General features: G+C 50.1%; 2 protein-coding genes across 15 annotated transcripts in view; both read right to left on the reverse strand.

Moving 5' to 3' along the window:
• The window catches only part of Ttc28 (tetratricopeptide repeat domain 28), a 444,103-nt gene extending 442,226 nt beyond the window's left edge, over window positions 1-1,877 (reverse strand). The window contains 1 exon segment of the mRNA XM_074060812.1: window positions 1,609-1,877. Within this exon segment, the coding sequence (XP_073916913.1) occupies window positions 1,609-1,710 (102 nt within the window). The 5' untranslated portion in view covers window positions 1,711-1,877.
• Window positions 1,878-7,063: 5,186 nt separating this feature from the next.
• Window positions 7,064-16,547, reverse strand: part of Chek2 (checkpoint kinase 2) — a 34,365-nt gene continuing 24,881 nt past the window's right edge. For 3 of the 14 annotated variants that reach the window (XM_074060904.1, XM_074060903.1, XM_074060911.1), the window contains 9 exons: window positions 15,960-16,059; window positions 14,386-14,472; window positions 13,561-13,724; window positions 13,240-13,355; window positions 12,266-12,351; window positions 11,909-12,041; window positions 10,131-10,267; window positions 8,873-8,953; window positions 7,064-7,301 (listed from right to left, as the gene is read on the reverse strand). In XM_074060904.1, coding sequence (XP_073917005.1) covers window positions 7,212-7,301; window positions 8,873-8,953; window positions 10,131-10,267; window positions 11,909-12,041; window positions 12,266-12,351; window positions 13,240-13,355; window positions 13,561-13,724; window positions 14,386-14,472; window positions 15,960-16,059 — 994 coding nt within the window. In that variant the 3' untranslated portion in view covers window positions 7,064-7,211. Of the gene's footprint in view, window positions 7,302-8,871; window positions 8,954-10,130; window positions 10,268-11,908; window positions 12,042-12,265; window positions 12,352-13,239; window positions 13,356-13,560; window positions 13,725-14,385; window positions 14,473-15,959; window positions 16,060-16,547 lie in introns of those variants that run through there. The other 11 variants (XR_012443504.1, XM_074060905.1, XM_074060906.1 and 8 more) reach the window with 11 other exon arrangements.

Here is a 16,547-nt window from a genome sequence, read left to right on the forward strand (position 1 = left end):
ACTCACTTCCAGCTAAATATAAATCTCGATTTCCAAATATCACATAAAAGCTGCAAATACTCAGAGGTTTAAACCAATTGCCAACTTTCCTGAATAAACAGCAATTCAGATTTGCTTAGTTGAAAATGTAAATATTTACCCGCTTCAAAGGAACAAAATCCTGTAAGTCTCCTTTCCCCAAATGAAGACAAATATTTCTTTTTTAATACAGAATTAATTTTAACCTGGCTAGGATATAGAGTTGATCCTTTATACCACCAGCACATACCCTGCTTTGGACTGGAACATTATGCAGTGGGACTGGGATTTGAACTCAGGACTTCATGCTGGCAAAGCAGACGCTCTACTGTTTGAGCCACACCTGCAGTCCATTCTGCTCTGGTTATTTTGGAGATTGGGGGGGTAGTCTCAAGAACTGTTTGCCAGGGCTGGCCTCCAACCATGATCCTCTCAACCTCCCAAGTGAGCCACTGGGGCAAGGCTTGGACTGGAACATACTGGAAACATGACACTATACAGTCACAAAAGTTAAACTGGAAACCGAGAAAAATCACACCCACAGTAAAACTACAACCATTAATGCCCAGAAGCTTTGAGAGTGTGGGAGGGGCTGCACTGTTACAGACTCCCTAGCCACTCAGTCTTCCTACAAATATTTCCTGGACACCATGCCGAGCAACAGAACGCTGTGGTGCTCTAGGAGCAGAGCAGGACATGGCTGGCAGGACATACTTTACAGCTGCTCCAACTCACCTGAACACACCTTCAAAAGCTAGGGATAGCTGGGCACCAGTGGCTCCCTCCTGTAATCCCAGCTACTCAGGAGGCTGAGATCTAGAGGATCACCGTTCGAGGCCAGCCTAGGCAAACAGTTCTCCAGACCTCCATCTCGAAAATAAGCAGGGTAAAAACGGCCTGGAGGTGTGGCTCAAGGGGTAGAGCACCTGCTTTGCAAGCGTGAAGCCCCGAGTTCGATAAACAGTCCCACGCACAAAATAAATCAACACAGTTGCCTAACCTTGGAGAGCAGAGCCCGTGGGCCTGGGGCGGGGTGTGCAGGCTGGGTTTTACAGTGTTGGGGATCACTGGGGAGCCCTAAGACTCAGGGTCACCCATCCCGTCCAACGCACTCGCCAAGTCCGCTTGGCCCAGCCTCGATCCTCCGCCACGACGTGGACGTGGACGTGGACCGACGGCTCAGCCTCGCACGGGTCTGGGGGACCAAGCGCGCGCTCCCGCCCCGCCCCGCCCCGCCCCACCTGGGCAGCAGCACCTGAGCCAACACCTGTGTCCCCGCCGCCGCGATCCCCGGGTCCCGCCGCACAGGGCGGGGTCCAGGAGGAGGAGCGGGACGCGCCGCGGGCGTTAGGCGCCGACTGAATACCGCACCCCGCTCCTGCGCACGCGCGCGCTCCCACACACTCCCGCGGAAACTGAGGCAGACGGAGGGACGGACCGCGGGCTAAGGGCCCGCAGCGGGACTCGAACCCGGACAGCAAGGCCACTTCCGCCTCGCGGACCTTGGTCAAGCCGCTGAGGCCCGGTCCGGCTCGCACCGACGGAGTTTCACAAAGAAAGTCTCCCGGCCCGCGCCCCTCACGCACTCACCGGCGCCGGCGCGGGCGGAGACTCGGGTTCCCGCCGCCTCCGGTTCCGTGCCGGGGTCGACCCCGGGGTCGGCTCGGACGCCGGCGGTAGTGACTGTTCCATCCCCGCGGGGAGCGGGGCGCGGGCCGCGTCCACCTAGAGCTAACGGTCCCGCCAGCTAGGCGCGCGCACCGCTCCCGCGCGCCATGTTCCCGCCGTGCCGCGCGCCGCCGAGGCAACCCACACACACCACACACACCACCTCCTCCTCCTGTCCCTCCTCCTCCTCCTCCTCCTCCTCCTCCTCCTCCTCCTCCTGGCTGAACGCGCGCCCCCGCGGAGCCGCCCCCCCACGCACACCGCGCGCGCGCACGCTCGCCACGCCCTCTCCCGCGCGCCCCGCCTGGCGCCCTCAGGAGCCGCTCGCTGTTCCTGGCACCGTACATCACCCCCGCCGCGCCTGTCCCGACAGGGTGGGGAGCGCCGCTGTTCCCGGCTCCGCGCCGCCGCCCTCCGCACTGCGGGCCACCCGGGCGGACCCTTTATTCTGTCTCTCACCTTGCTGGGCCCAGGCAAGGTCCAACCCAAAAGTGCAAGGGGACAGGCGCGACTGTGTTGATGAGATTCCCATCCTGGAGGTGTGGAGGCACGTGCGCGAGGGGAGGTGGCACAGTCACACAGGCAGACCCCAGGGAGAACCCCGAGTTCAAGTCCCGCTCCTCCCCGTGAGAGTAAACTCAGGTCTGCGGAGCCTGTTTCGTCTCAATCGGACAAGAGATGGTATAATGCAGCACCAGGTGGTTCTAGGGGTGACAAAACCTCTTAAATAGGGGGATTTTGGGGGGATCGGATTTGAACTCATGGCTTTCACACTTGCAAAGCAGGCGCTCTACGGCTTGAGCCACTCCTCAAGCTCTGGTTATTTTGGAGATGGGGGTCTCCCCAGTTATTTTGTCCCCAACTTCAGTCTCCGGATCTCAGCCTCCCAAGTAGCTGGGATTACAGCTGTGAGCCACTGGTGCCCGGTTTAAGTAGTTTCAATGGTAGAGCCAAGGGCTCTCTAGAAAGGATACAAGCGCCCTCTTGAAAACTGGTCAATTGTGAGCACACCATGTAATCAGTCGAGAGAGCCTGGGCTTCTACGTGTGCAAGGGGAAGTGTGCAGTGCCGCACAGGGTTGACCTCAGCTTTTGTAGGGGATCTTGCGTACACATTGCCTGGCCCACTGGCAGAATTCCTGCCCTGTCCTTCCAAGACTCCTAAAAGTTTAATGAAAGGGGCTCTGCTTCCAAACCCCGAAGTATAATTAGCTGGGAGGAGTTCACCCAACCCTGGGCCTACAGGGACTTCTTCCCACTATTTGCTTTCCAATCAGTGCCTCAAACCTCTCTGAAAATCCAAAAGTTTGGCAGGAAAACAATAGCAGAAAACCTATTCCCTGCTAGAAAAAAAAAGAAGAGTCAAGAGTCTCTTGGAATTTGTAAATGGTCATGTTATAGTCTGGCCTTTTTCAGATACAAATGTCACAAACTCAACTTGGGAGTAAAACAAAAAAGGGAACATACCTGATCATATCACTGAAAAGTCCTGGGGCAATTTGTCACCTTCAGTATAGCTCACATCTACCCATGTAAACAAGGGTTGTTTCCCAATACAGACCCAGGATCCCTTACACCCCTTATCTGAAATGGGGCCAGGTCTCAGATCTCAGTGTGTGTGTTTTGTTTTGTTTTGTTTTGGGGGGGAGAGTGTTGTTTTATCAGATTTTGGAGTATTTGCAAATACATAATGAGGTCCGTTAGAGATGCAACCAAAATCTAAACATGAAATTCATTTACATTTCATTACATTCATGCACACAGCCTGAAGGTGACTTTATAGAATATTTTTAGTAATTTTGTACATGCAGCAAAGTTTCCTGGTTTGGAATGTCCCATGTGACATCATGTCAGTACTCAGAAGTTTGGGGTTTGGAAACATTTTGGATTTGGGTGCATATTGAATTTTCAGATGAGAGATGTTCAACCTATTATAATTCCAGCCAGAGTTCCAGAGTTTATTTTCACTGGACTTATTTGGACCACGTGGCCCTTCCTGCGTCATCTGTTACAACCGAATGGCAAAGCTGGCTATATAGGAAGAGTTAGGGTTATCACCTCTAGAAGGACACAGAAGAGGGTGATGTAGGAGGAGGGATGTCTCCCCCTAAAAAGCAGAGGTGCAGTCAGCATCAGCACTGGGCACGCGGCTGGCACAGACAGAAGCTGCGTAGCCTACAGTGGGTTTACCATGAAGCCACCTGCCGGGTCTACTTCAGCCTCTGGGAAATGTCCCTCCATTGTTCCCATCACCCACCCCAGTCCAGGCCATTTCCCAGACCTCCTTAGTCAAAAATCAAAGGCAGTGCAGTGACCACACAGGTGCTCAAAAAGGAGCTGAAAAGACATTGTCTCCCTGCTCAAGAACATTCTATGATTCCCTCTGGCTCTTCCATCTTTCTCATGGAATCCAACATTGATGAGTTCCTTAGCACACACCAAGAACCTTGTGAACTTCATCCCCTGAATCCTCACAAAGAGGATGGCACTCGTTGCACCCATTTTACAGACAAGGAAATAAAGTCTCGGCAAATTGTCCAATGTCAGGGAGCCAATGTTAGGAAGTTCAAATTAGCACCGTATTGGTCCCACCCATTAATGCTGATGTCCCAGCTCTGTTTGCTCAGGCTTCAAAGCACTGTACCTCCAGTTAGGAAGCCAGGGTTTAATAGCAGAAGGATCCTCTAGACACCCCTTCAGGCTCCATGATCACCTCCCAGTGCCACGCCATGACTTCATGGGAGAGGGAAAAGAATTCCTGCAAATTCCAGAGTGGGGTTAGGAGGAAGTCAGTGCTGAGTGGCTGGATCACCCCGCGTGTCCCCACTGGTAAGTGTATTAGTCTCCTGCAACTGCTGTGACAAGTTAGCACAACGTGGGGAAGTTAGAACAACACAAAAGCTGGTGGAGTAGCTCAAACGGTGGCACAGGCTGCCTAGCCAGTGCAAGGTACTGAGTTCAAGCCCCAGTACCATCAAAACAAGAAAAAGTATTCTTACAGTTCTGCAAGTCAGATCCCTACAAGCAGTTTCACTTGCTTGAAGTCCAGTTGTGGACGTAAAGAAAGAGCTGGTTTCTCAAGGGAGTTCTCAAGCAGAATCCACTTTCTTGGCTTTTTCTGCTTCCAAGCTGCCTGGGTACCTTGGATTGTGGCCTCTTCCTCCATGTTCAAAGTGCATTACTACCATCTCTCTCAGCTCAGTCATCACACCCCTGTCTCCTCTGCATCCGACACCTCCTGGGTGTCTTAAAAGGGCTCTTGTGATGACTTTGGGCCCACTGAATAAAAAAGGATAATTTCTCCATCTCAAGATCAGGCCAGTGTCTCAAGTCTAGAATTCTAGCGATTCAGGAGCCAGAGATCAGGAGGTTTGAGGCCAAGCTGGAAAAAAAGTTCAAGAGACCCCATAGCACCCAGTGGCCGGGTACAGTGGCGCACATCTGTCATCCCAGTTACAGCAGGAGGCATTAAACAGGAGATGGCCAGCAGGCATAAACTGAGACACTATCTTAAAAATAACCAATGTAAAAAGGGCTGGGGTGTGGGGCTTAGTGGGTAGAGCCCCTGCCTAGCAAGCGGGAAGTCCGGAGCTCAACCCCAAATACTGAGAAAAAAAAAGACACTAGCAATAATGGCGTCTGCAAAGCCCTGTTGCCATGCAAGGCAACCTGTTGAGGGACATCCAGCCTATCAGTCATGACAAAATTGTCACAAGGAGCTACACAAAGGACTCTAGAAATGGGGAAGGGCTGGCAAACTCTGCCCCAAGAAGGAAACTACCCAAATGAGCTAAAACCCATCTAACCTGGCAACCTCAGCCTCATTCCTTCAACCACCTAAGCCCCCACCAGCCCCCCACACCGGGCCACCCAAAACTCAGAATGTTCACATACCCTCCTGATGTAACTCGCCAGCCCCCCCCACCCCCCCTGCAACGGCTGTGTGTCCTTCCTGCTGGTGGAGTGGCATTTTAACATTGGTACAGCCAGCGAGTTACAGTGTGTTGCAGCACCAACCAGGCAAAGATACAAAGAAATCAAAGAAAAAGAATTGGTGAGTTGAAAAGAGATAAAAAGGAGATGGCCGTTAGAACTGCCTACACCTGCTGGGTGCCAGTGGCTCACGCCTGTAATCCCAGCTACTCAGAAGGCAAAGATCAGGAGGATAGAAGTTCAAAGCCAGCCTGGGTAAATACTTCTTCAGCCCCTATCTTGAAAAAGACCATCACAAAAAAGGGCTGGTGGAGTGGCTCAACATGTAGTTACTGAGTTTAAAATCCCAGTACTGCAGGGGGGAAAAAAAAATCTGCCTACACTCCCAATGGCTGCCAGGCTCAGCCTTCTGTAATGCTGCAACAAATCTCATTTTCCATGAAATAAGGTGAATAGGCCCGTTTCTTGTCACCAAGGTGTTTCAACCTCCACAGACCATAGGGTTGTCGCTGTAGTCAGCCAAAAGGGACTGAAGGGTCTTGCTAAGCAGACGAGTTCCTGCTTCTTGTGGCAGTTCACTGCTCGTAATAATTAAACACACTGGTATTGAAGATCTAGATGTCCGTCTCTTCTGAGTTTTGTTAGTGTGAGTCAACACTCCCTCGTCTGAGTGAATATGCCAGTGGAGAGACAAAAGAACTAGTTCTAGAGTCAGAAAGACCTCGGTTGGGTCCCAGCTCTGCCAGTTACCAGCTGTGTGACACTGGGCTCCTCACCTAGAACATGAGGCTGGTTAGAGGATCATAACAAGGACAAGACCAGACAAGAGTTGGGCTTTGCACAGGGCCTCCCTGATCATGCCTGGGTCCACTGACACATCCACGTATATCCAGCTACCAAAACCTAATGCCTCTAGGACACAGTTCATCTGTAACTTATTTGCAGAAAAGACCGTCCTAAAACTTAGAAAATTTTTAATTTTTCAACTTACCTAGCCCCAAGGTTTCAGAGACAGCAGACCTGTATCTTCAGGGAGTAAAGGTGAGACTTACTTTTATTACTTTTATTTTTCTGGGACAGTGCCTCACTATGTAGCCGAGGCTGTCCTCAATCTCACGATCCTCCTTGCTTTACCTCCTGTGCACTGGGATTATAGGTGTGAACCACCACCATACCCAGACTGAAGATAAGAATCTGAAACTGGCTAGTGACATACACACCAAGGTACCTGCCAACCAAAAACTCCACCGCAGCCTCACGGAGCCCCTTTCCCTGCGACTTTCAAGGGGGGGACTTTACAACTGACATTCAGTGCACACAGGCTAAAACCAGGGTGACATACACCCTGAGGAACCAGCCAAGTTCCCAAGGTGGGACTCCAGATTAAAGGCACCAAACAATTTCTAACTTTTAAAGGAAAAAAAAAGGCATTCCACCAGAGCACATTTCATCAAAGCAAGTTCAGCTTCCATTGGGTTTTTAATCATACATCAGTGATTGTGGAAAAGCAATTAATTCCCATAATTAAGACAAACTACAAAAAAAGATGACAGCACAAAGAAAGGTCTGGTCTTTCTGGTTGGAGCTACAGCATCACGACACAGCAGTGCACACAGCTGGGTGCTTTGTGGTCCCCGTGTCCTCCGCGTCCTCTTGAAGTAGCCGCTTTCGTTTACTGGGAGGCTGGAAGAAGGGGAAAGAGGACGGTGTCTGAAAGATCACTATGCTTCTGGTAAATTGGGAACATTTCACAAGGAGTGTCTAGAACCGAGAATTACCAGTTGTCATGACAATGAACCCCCCCAGCCCCCGAGACTTGGACCTGTTGATGTCACTGCCATTTCTCTCTCTGATGGTTTCTAAGTACTTAAGATGCACAGGCAGTTCGCTTGCAATACGCAGATGACAGAAACCCAATGTGGCAACTGAATCCTTCCCAGGCTAGCGACGTGCCCTACAGTCCTCCCTCCTGAAGCCCCAGCTACAGCGTGCTGGGACGCGACATTCCGGTGTCCGGAGGGTAGGGATACAGGGCGACGTCAGCTCACAGTGTTTTCACCCTACGACGGGTTTATCAGGATGAGACCCCATGTGAGCTGCACAGCACGTGTACATTGACAGCAAGCAGCACGGTCTTCTCCTGAGTCATCAGATGGAAGGAGACGACAGGGGCCAGGGCTGGAGCATGGTGCTTAAGTGTGTGCTTAGCATGCAGTAAGGCCCCGGGCTCAATCTCCAACGTGAGGAAGGAGGGAGGGAGGGAGAGAAAGGAGGAAAGAGGGAGAGAGGGAAGGAAGGAAAGAGGGAGGGAGGGACAGAAAGGAGGAAAGAAAGGGAGGGAAGGAAGGAGGAAGGGAGAGAAAAAGGGAGGGAGGGAGAGAAAGGAGGAAAGAAGGAAAGAGAGGGAGAGAGAGAGGAAAGGAGGAAGGGAGGAAAGGAGGGTGGGAAGGAAGGAGGGAGGAAGGGAGAGAAGGAGGGAGGAAGGGAGGGGGAGAAAGGAGGGAGGAAGGGAAGGAGGGAAGAAGGGAGAGGAGGGAGGAAGGGACGGAGGGAGGGAGGGAGAGAAAAGAGGCAGGGAGGGAAGGAGGGAGGGAGAGAAAGAAGGAAACAAAGGGAGGGAGGGAGGAAAAGAAAGGGGGAAAGAAAAAGAAGGAGGGAAAAAAATCAAAGAGGCTAACATCTCCCACTTAGAACCCCAAGTCTTTCTCTTTTATGAAAAAGACAATCTTTTGTGCCTTAGTTCTTTCTCCGTTTATACAATTGGGAGGGAGCATTCGCCAACAGATAGCAGAACAGGAAAGGAACAGACAGGCATTTGTACTTATAAGCAATATGAGAAGAATAAATTTCTATTTTTTTAGTGGTACTGAGGTTTGAACTCAGGGCCTCAAGCTTGCTAGGCAGGCACTCTAACACTTGAGCCACTCTGCCAGCAGATTTTAAAATTATAAACAGAAAGTTATCAAGTGCTAGCTCAAATTTGAAACTCTGCAACAAATACAAATTTGAGCCTGTAACAATCTTGCCTGGCAGGAGCCCTTTTGAGTAAGTCTCTACCTGCACGGGCCGGTGCATCAGACCTACCTGGCACTGCTACATCTTCAGAGCCTGCTGGAGAAGGTCAAGTTGAAACAAAGTACCTGCTCCATTGTACCTTTAAGGACTGAAGCAACTGCCACACCCGAGACTCTCCACTGCCCTCTGCCTTGCTCACCAGTAATTTCAACCTAGTCTGTGAGTGACTGGCAGGTTACCTGGGCTGGGCCCTGGGGTAGAGCCATGGGTTTATTTTCTTTAGCCAGCAGGTCCTCAAACTTTTTCTTCATGTCCTCATCCTGTGAAGAAATTAAAACCATTAGTAGGCTGTGTCTGAAGGAAAAGGAAGCTCCTTGAAAGATAGAGCTAGGGCGTCCCTACAAAGAAGAAGAAGGAAGCAGGCTGAGACCTCCATCCTGGCCAGCCACTAAGACTCTTCCCCTTGCTAAAATGCCCGGATGAAGGCTGCTCAGGTCTGCCCGCTCAGAGCACTTTCATGAGCAGGCAGTGCTAAGCCAACCACTGGGTGAACCAAATCCACATGCCTGAGAGCTCTCAGCTGGTCAGAGAACAAAAGAAGACCTCAGCAGTGGCGGCTTTCAGAACCAACATCTTAGATCCTAAGTGATGGCAGTCAGGAAGCCAGAGTGTGGCCCTGGGTCCTTCCAGACCCCCTGCTTCCCCTGCCACCAGTGAGGCCAATGGCTCTGGCCATCCTACTAACCAACCCAGCACCCTACAAAAATTACCCATTAGGTGCTGTATGAGTTGCTAGAAGGGCTCCCAGCCCACACTACCCAAGCTTAGAGAAAGCACAACAATGGACAGGACACACCTTGCAGCGCAGGGGTGGGGTGGCCAGAGAACTCTTGCCCAGATGTGTGTGACTGGCTCCCCCTCCCTGGATGCTGAATCCTGTAGGGTTCAAGGATCTGATCTGGGAGCCCTGAGAGGGGGCCGGGCACTGTTCTCCCCATCTTCGGAAATGCAAAACATCTGTAACTAGGACGGGGGGAGGAGGGAGTGCCCTGTGGGGCAGCCAGAAGCCCAGCTGAACCACTTGCAAGTGGCGTGTGCAGAAAACACACCAGCAGCGGTTTGATCTCAAAGCCCTGTCTACTCCCCACCCAACCCACAGCCTTCCTTCTCCTATCCCTAAGCCAGGCGTACCACGGCGCCAGGGGCAGAGGCCTCCACATTCAGCAATTTTATAAACAATTCCCAGTGCCAGAGGAGAGCTGGGCACTCTGGCAGGCACAGGGACCCTCTCAAACTGTGTAAAAGGGATCCCCAAAGCCCTGTGGGCAGGAGCCCTGCCTCCTCCTGGTTTACAACAGGATTCTGCACCTACCCCATTACCATACTATGACCCTGCTCGGTGATGATGGTGGTCAGTGTTGGTCCAACCCAGACTATGGACTCCCCATGCCAGGACTTATCACTCTTTACGTGAATGTGCCCAACAGTGCTGGGTACCTGAGCTCTGAGGAAATGAACCATGCAGAGGGCTGCTGCGCTTTGATAAGTGCCCCCTGAGGCCTGTGTGTAAGAGGCTTGGTCCCCAGCCCATGGTGCGATGAGGGGGAGGCAGTGGTGGCTTTGAGAGGTGGGACCTAATGGGAAGAGATGAGATCATTGGGGGGTGTGCCCCTGAAGGAGACTGGCACTTTGTCCCTTCCTCTTCCTCTCTCTTGTTTTGCACTAGCCATGAGGTGAACAGGTCTCCCCCAACACAAACTCCCACCATGATGTGCTGACTCACCACAGTCTCATCAAAGCAATGGAGCCTGTCAGTTATGGACTGAAGCCTCCAAGACTAAGCCAAAATAAACCTTTCTTCTTTTTAAGTTGATTTGTCTTGGGTTTGTGTTATAGTAGCAGAAAGCTTTTTGGCTAACGAAATGCCCCTCTCCTGGAGGTGCTTTGTGCAGCCAGACTGTCCCCGAATCTATTAAACCTATATTTACAAATCACCAATTAGCAATATGAAAATGGACCTCACAGTTAGCACGGGTAGCCAAGCGTGTCTGTAAATATCCTTCCTTTGATATGTCTATTAAAAACGTGAAATTACAATATCCCTCAAAGGCAAGCAGGAAAAAAATCCTGTATTGTAGCAAAATAAGGCAGAAAGTGGAAAGAAGGGAAATTCTCAAAGCTGACACTGCGAGTGACAAAACAGACCAGGACTCCCAAGCCCAGCGCCAGACCCACAAAACCACTAGGTTTCTTAAAAACTCTGAACTCCCCCAAAAAAGAAAACCTAACATCACTAACAGCCAGTCTACGTCTCGTCCTCACTCAGATGTCTGCCCCACCTTTGGCTGAGAAAACAAAATGTGAACAAAGTGTGTCCACGTGAGACCCCTGTGGCACAGCTGAACGTCACCTTTTCCTTCTTTGTGAAGACAAGAAAAACAGGTTACACTGGCTCGTAAATTTCAGGCAGACACAGACCTTGTTCTCAAGGTATAACTGGCCAGCTCTGTTTTATTTTTGTCCCCAAAGGTCTTCAACTTCTAGATTTGGGACCTAAGAGCTTCCCTGTTAGGACACATGAAAAAAGCCAAGGGGTGTGTTTCTCTTCTTCATCAAAATGAAATCCCCCTTGCAAAGGCTCATTTGTCTCCAGACTCCTTTGCTCCAAGGTCTGCTGTTTCAAATCTGTGTGGTCCATTAAACGCCAACTCCTCTGACAGATTTCTTCTGGGAGGACTGTTGTTTCCAGGGCAACATCCAAAACACATGTATCTGCCTTGTTTTTCTTTTTTTTTTTTTTCTTTTCTTTTAAGGATTTGTTGTTCGCAACCTGAGTCAGCCTGAGCACAACTGTTAGGTGTGGAGGATTGGAAGACAGAACGGGGCCAGTCTTCCCAGAGTCCCCAAAGTAGAGAGGCGAGGCTGGATTGTTCAATGGGTTCCCGGCCCTGTAATCCCCAGAGTTAACAGCCTCCAGTTTAGCTACCTGGCTAAATCTCCCATCCCCACAGGACACAGAGAGGGCAGGAGAAAAGTTAACAGGAAGGAAAACGGCCATACTCCACAGGAGATCAGACTTGCGTCAGAGAACCAGGGTGATGTGTGGTTAATTCCAAGGCCAAAGATTAACCTAACAAAGCCACAAAAGACTTGCTCACTCCAGCAGTTATGAATGAGGTCACTACCAAATCTAATGGCAGCCACGGGTCCTAGCAGAAGGTAACGCAGTTTAAGAGGACCAGGTACCAGCACGCCCCGAAGGCATGCCTACTCACCAGAAGCCTGAAGTGGGACCCTTTCAACCCCATCTCCTGGGCTTGAAAAGTTGCTAGATCCTTCCCAGGAAGGCCGCCCTCCTCCACCTGCGAATTTGAGGGCGAAGAGGGCTGGAATGCAGCCCAGCCCAACCTATTGGAGGAGGAGAAGGGCAGGCACGCAGTTGGGGTGCATCCACAACAAATTCTCAAAGGGTCACTGAAGATTGAAGAAGCTGAATGCAGCCAGAGCAGGCCACAAAGGGATTTGACCACCCAAGAGCCACAGAAAACGCAGGAAGGGTTAAACGTGCCAAGCACACAGGAACCTCCCCTCACTCAGCACCTTATACCAGCAGGCGTTGCCCCTCCACCCACCTGAAGCCAGGGGTGGCTTAAGGCCTCTTCTGTGGTAAGCCTTGCCTTTGGATCCACGACCAACAACTTCTTGACAAGGTCCAGCGCTAAAGCAGCAAGAGAAGTGGGCAAATCACAGTGAAAAGACAAATAGGCGAAACCGGCAATATCACAGTATGCCAGAATTACAGGCCACCATCCAGAAAGGAAATATCATGGAGTCACAGAGTTAGGGGACAGGGCCCGCCAAGCTTCCTCACTCTCAGTGGGCTCAGAACCCCAGGAGTGATCGTGACAGTCCCCTTTTCTCCTTACTGGGACATCACAGCCTCTTAGTTCCCTGTTTCCTCTCTTGCTGCTGGACACAATTTCAAACTAATTAAAACTGAACTTGTACCCAGTTCTGCCTGAGACCCACGGATTGATGGTGAGAGGCCCTTGGCCAGAGAGGGGCTCATGGGAAGTGCAGGCTTGTCAGAATAACCCTGACTAGGGTTTGAAGGCTGCAACAGTATTCTCCCTCTCATTTACCAAACCACGATGTTGCATTATTGGACCTTTCGGTTTTTTAATCTACTTGTTCTGCAGGGAGTTCCAAGGTTGCACTTTTCAGTGCTACCTACACAAAGGAAAGCTTGCAACTACAAAGTTACTTGTTTTGCACACTTAAATAAGTAGGAGGATCCTGTGGACATTCTACTTAAAACCCTTACAAAAACCCTGTAAGGTAGGGGTTACAGAGGGGCTCTTTAAAAATAAAGAAAAGGGAGACTCAGAGAGGTTAAATAATTTGCCTGAGGTCACACAGCTTGGAAACAGCAGACCTAGGACTTGACCTCAGGCTCTCTTATTAATTCCCTCTGCCTCTCAAATGGTATAAAACTAACAACAGAAACAACAGGAGAAAACATCACAGAGTTTGAAAAGAAAGTCCCACCAAGAGAACACCCACATTTTAGTAAAGCACAAATTCTTAAACCCTTCCGTATCCATACCCTTCTCTGAGACCTCTGCCCAGACTTCGGGAATGAAGGTGTATTTTCCACTGGTGATCTGATCCTTCAGTGACACTTGAGTCTTATGCTCAGAGAAAGGTGGATACCCACTAAGGCTTAACATTGGTAGAGAGAGAAAGGAAGAGAAATCAAGAAGCGTTCTGACATGGAGACTTCTTTTTCAGCATAATGAAAAAAAAAAAATCAGGTTTGTCTTTAAAACGATGACCTAAACTAAACACACACTCTCTGCCTGGAGATGTTTATGAATTCGTCCAACCACATCCAACCAGACTACGAAGCAATGCAAACTTTCCCTACCAGATAAAAAGGATGACTCCCAAACTCCAGCAGTCCACAGCACGGTTATACCCGGCAGTCCCAGCGGAAAGCAGGACCTCTGGAGCCAGGTACGTGGGGGTCCCACATAGAGTCCTCATCAGAGACGTCTCTCCCAGAATCTTGGACTGCCCAAAATCAGTAATCTGAAATGAAGGACAAAAGGAATTGTTGTTAACGATGTCATAAAAGAAAAACATTACCATAGTCTGTGCACCCCAAAACATGTAAGCTAGATCAGTTTCTCCTGTACAGATAGCACCAAAATCTATAAAGCGAGTTAAGGTATTTAATTTTCCTGAAAATCAATATCCAAAGCCTAGGAATCCTAAGACTGGGGTTTTCCAACTTACTGTGTTCTTACAGAGCACTGAGAACTCTACCACAAACACTCTAGTTATGGATGGTTCTTCCCAGACACAAGTTCTCAGATTTGACTACACCATGGAACACCTGGGAGCTTGGGGAAAAACACTTAGAGCTGGGTGTCACCCTGAGATCCTGAGGCGAGGCCTCAGACTTGGTTTATTTAATACTAACAGGACACTAAAATGAAGCTAGGGTAGAGAAGAATGACAAGACAGGACCCCTTCCTCTCTCTCTCTCTCTCTAGTATTAAAAGGGGCTTGGACACAGGGAAGTCTAAGCAACACTGGGCCAAACCCTTTCTCCTGACCCCTACAGCAACCGTTACTAAGGAAAGGTCAAATTCTCGACCTTTTTACACTCCTGGTTTTACGTGAGGAATGAGAAGTTTCAGAGCAGAAATCTACTGGAGGGGCCACAGAGAGAAGACCCATTTCCTACCTTGATGAGACAGTCCTCTTCCTGAGATGACAGGAGGACGTTCTCTGGCTTTAAGTCCCGGTGTATAATCCCATTCTCGTGAAGGTACTGCACAGAAAGGGAGGCGTGACCCTTGAATTTAAGTGGTGGGTAGGTGAGCCGACACCGTTTACCAACACACACATCTCAGCCTGGGAGGAACTGTAAGCTAGCTGTGCTGTGTACAACCACATTCCTCAAAGTCATACTGAGCTGGCCTGGAGGTGCAAAAGCCCTGAGTTCAAATCCCAGTCCCACCAAAAAAAAAACAACAAAAAACAAAACAAGGCCTGGGAATGTAGTCAATATAAACCCAGGCCTAATACTAATCCCCACCAGTGCAAAAACTCAATAAATAGCCAGAGCTAGTCTACTCCAACGTGCAAAGATTGTCTCCTGGTCTTCAAACTTTCTCTGTCTGTGAAAACAACACACACCACACCAACGTATTAAACCACATCCTTCAGGAATCAAAAATGTCCCAAATCACAGGTCTTCACAGTGAATATAAGGGAATCAACCAGTAAGGGAGTCTAGCACTAGGTGGGTGACAACAGTCATGAAAAAGGGTTTGTGGGGCCAAGCACAGCAGCTCATACATGCAATCCCTGCTACAACAGAGGCAGAGATTGGGAGGGTTGCACTTTGAGGCCAAGGGAGTGGGGAAGAATTAGTGAGACCCTCATCTCAACCAACAAAAAGCTGGGTATGGTGGCAGGCACCTGTCATGCCAGCTATGCAGAAGGAGTAAATGGAGGCTTGTAGACCAGATTGGCCCAGGAATACACTCAAGATCCTATTCGAGAAATAACTTAAGCATAAGGAGCTTGGGGCACAGCTCAAGTGGGAAACATCTGCCTAGCAAGCACAAGGCCCTGAATTCAAATCCCATTACTGTCTCAATGAACAAATAAATAAAAGGGGAACAAACCCATGTGAGCCAAACCCAGAAAAACCTCGCTCCATCCTCACCCAACACAAAAGCTGCTCCCAGTCACTGCATTTCCTCCGTGAGGTCGGGTTTTCAAGAGAAGAAACCCTGCTGGGGAATCACCATGACCAAACAAATGGTGACATCCCTCAAACCAGGGAAACCAACCATTCCTCTGTCAACACCCTCACTTAGGACAGAAGGTTATGCACATCCCCGACCGCCTGCTCTGGTGCAAAGCACGCCCACCTGCCCACCACCACTGCACCTGCGGGGAAACTGAGTTCTGAAAGTGCACATGGTCTGTCCTAATCCCCCAAACTGCAGCCCTGCCCCTCACCCACACAGCTCCCACTGAGAGTTGACAGGCTTTCCACAAGGATCAGCAGGTACAAAAACCAAAGCCCCTCCGGGGAGACCGCCAAGCCAAGGACAGGAGACATGGGACTGTGTTGATTTCTTTAGCGCCCTTCCTCGCTTTCACAGCGACAGCTTTGTCATCTGGATCCAAGGGGGGGGGATGTTTTTGCCAAGAACAGAACAGCAAACACACAGAATCTCTTCTGAGTTTTAACCGTCAGTCCTTCGGTTTCCCTCTAACTCAGGACTTACGGGCTTCTCTTACCTGCACAGCCAACAGCATCTGATAAAAATACAGTTTGCAGGTGGCTTCTTTCAGGCCTTTACTCCCCACCACCTTGTCAAACAGCTCTCCTCCTTCCATCCTGAAACACAAAGGGCAAAGCAGGGCGTTTCTTCCTGGAGGGAAACTCACTTGGACAGAAAACAGCACAAATGAAACAAACTCGTCAAGACAGGCCAACAGGGCTGAGGGGGCAGCTCACTGGTAGAGGCCTGCCTAGCGTGCCTGAAGCTCTGGGTTCCATCCCCAGCACCAAAGAAACCCCAAAACAAAAACAAAACAGTTGCTATTTTTACAAACTTCCTCCACAATGAGAAGTCCCATTGGAAACAGAGGAACAGGATGAAAGGAGTGTGCAAAGCAGCATATGTTGTACTTGGAGAGCTTTTTAAAAAGCTGATTCCACGGCCAAGAGGCAGGGCCCAGGAGTCTGTGTTCCTATCATGCACCCCAGGTGACTATAAGGCTAGAGCAAGCCGGTGTTACAATCAAACCACCAGGGTCTAAACCCCAACTCCACCACTCCCGAGCTAGAGGCCTTTGAGTAAGTTATTTAACCTCTCTGAGCTT

The sequence above is a fragment of the Castor canadensis genome, chromosome 18 (genome assembly GCF_047511655.1).
Source record: "Castor canadensis chromosome 18, mCasCan1.hap1v2, whole genome shotgun sequence".
Lineage (NCBI taxonomy): Eukaryota > Metazoa > Chordata > Mammalia > Rodentia > Castoridae > Castor > Castor canadensis.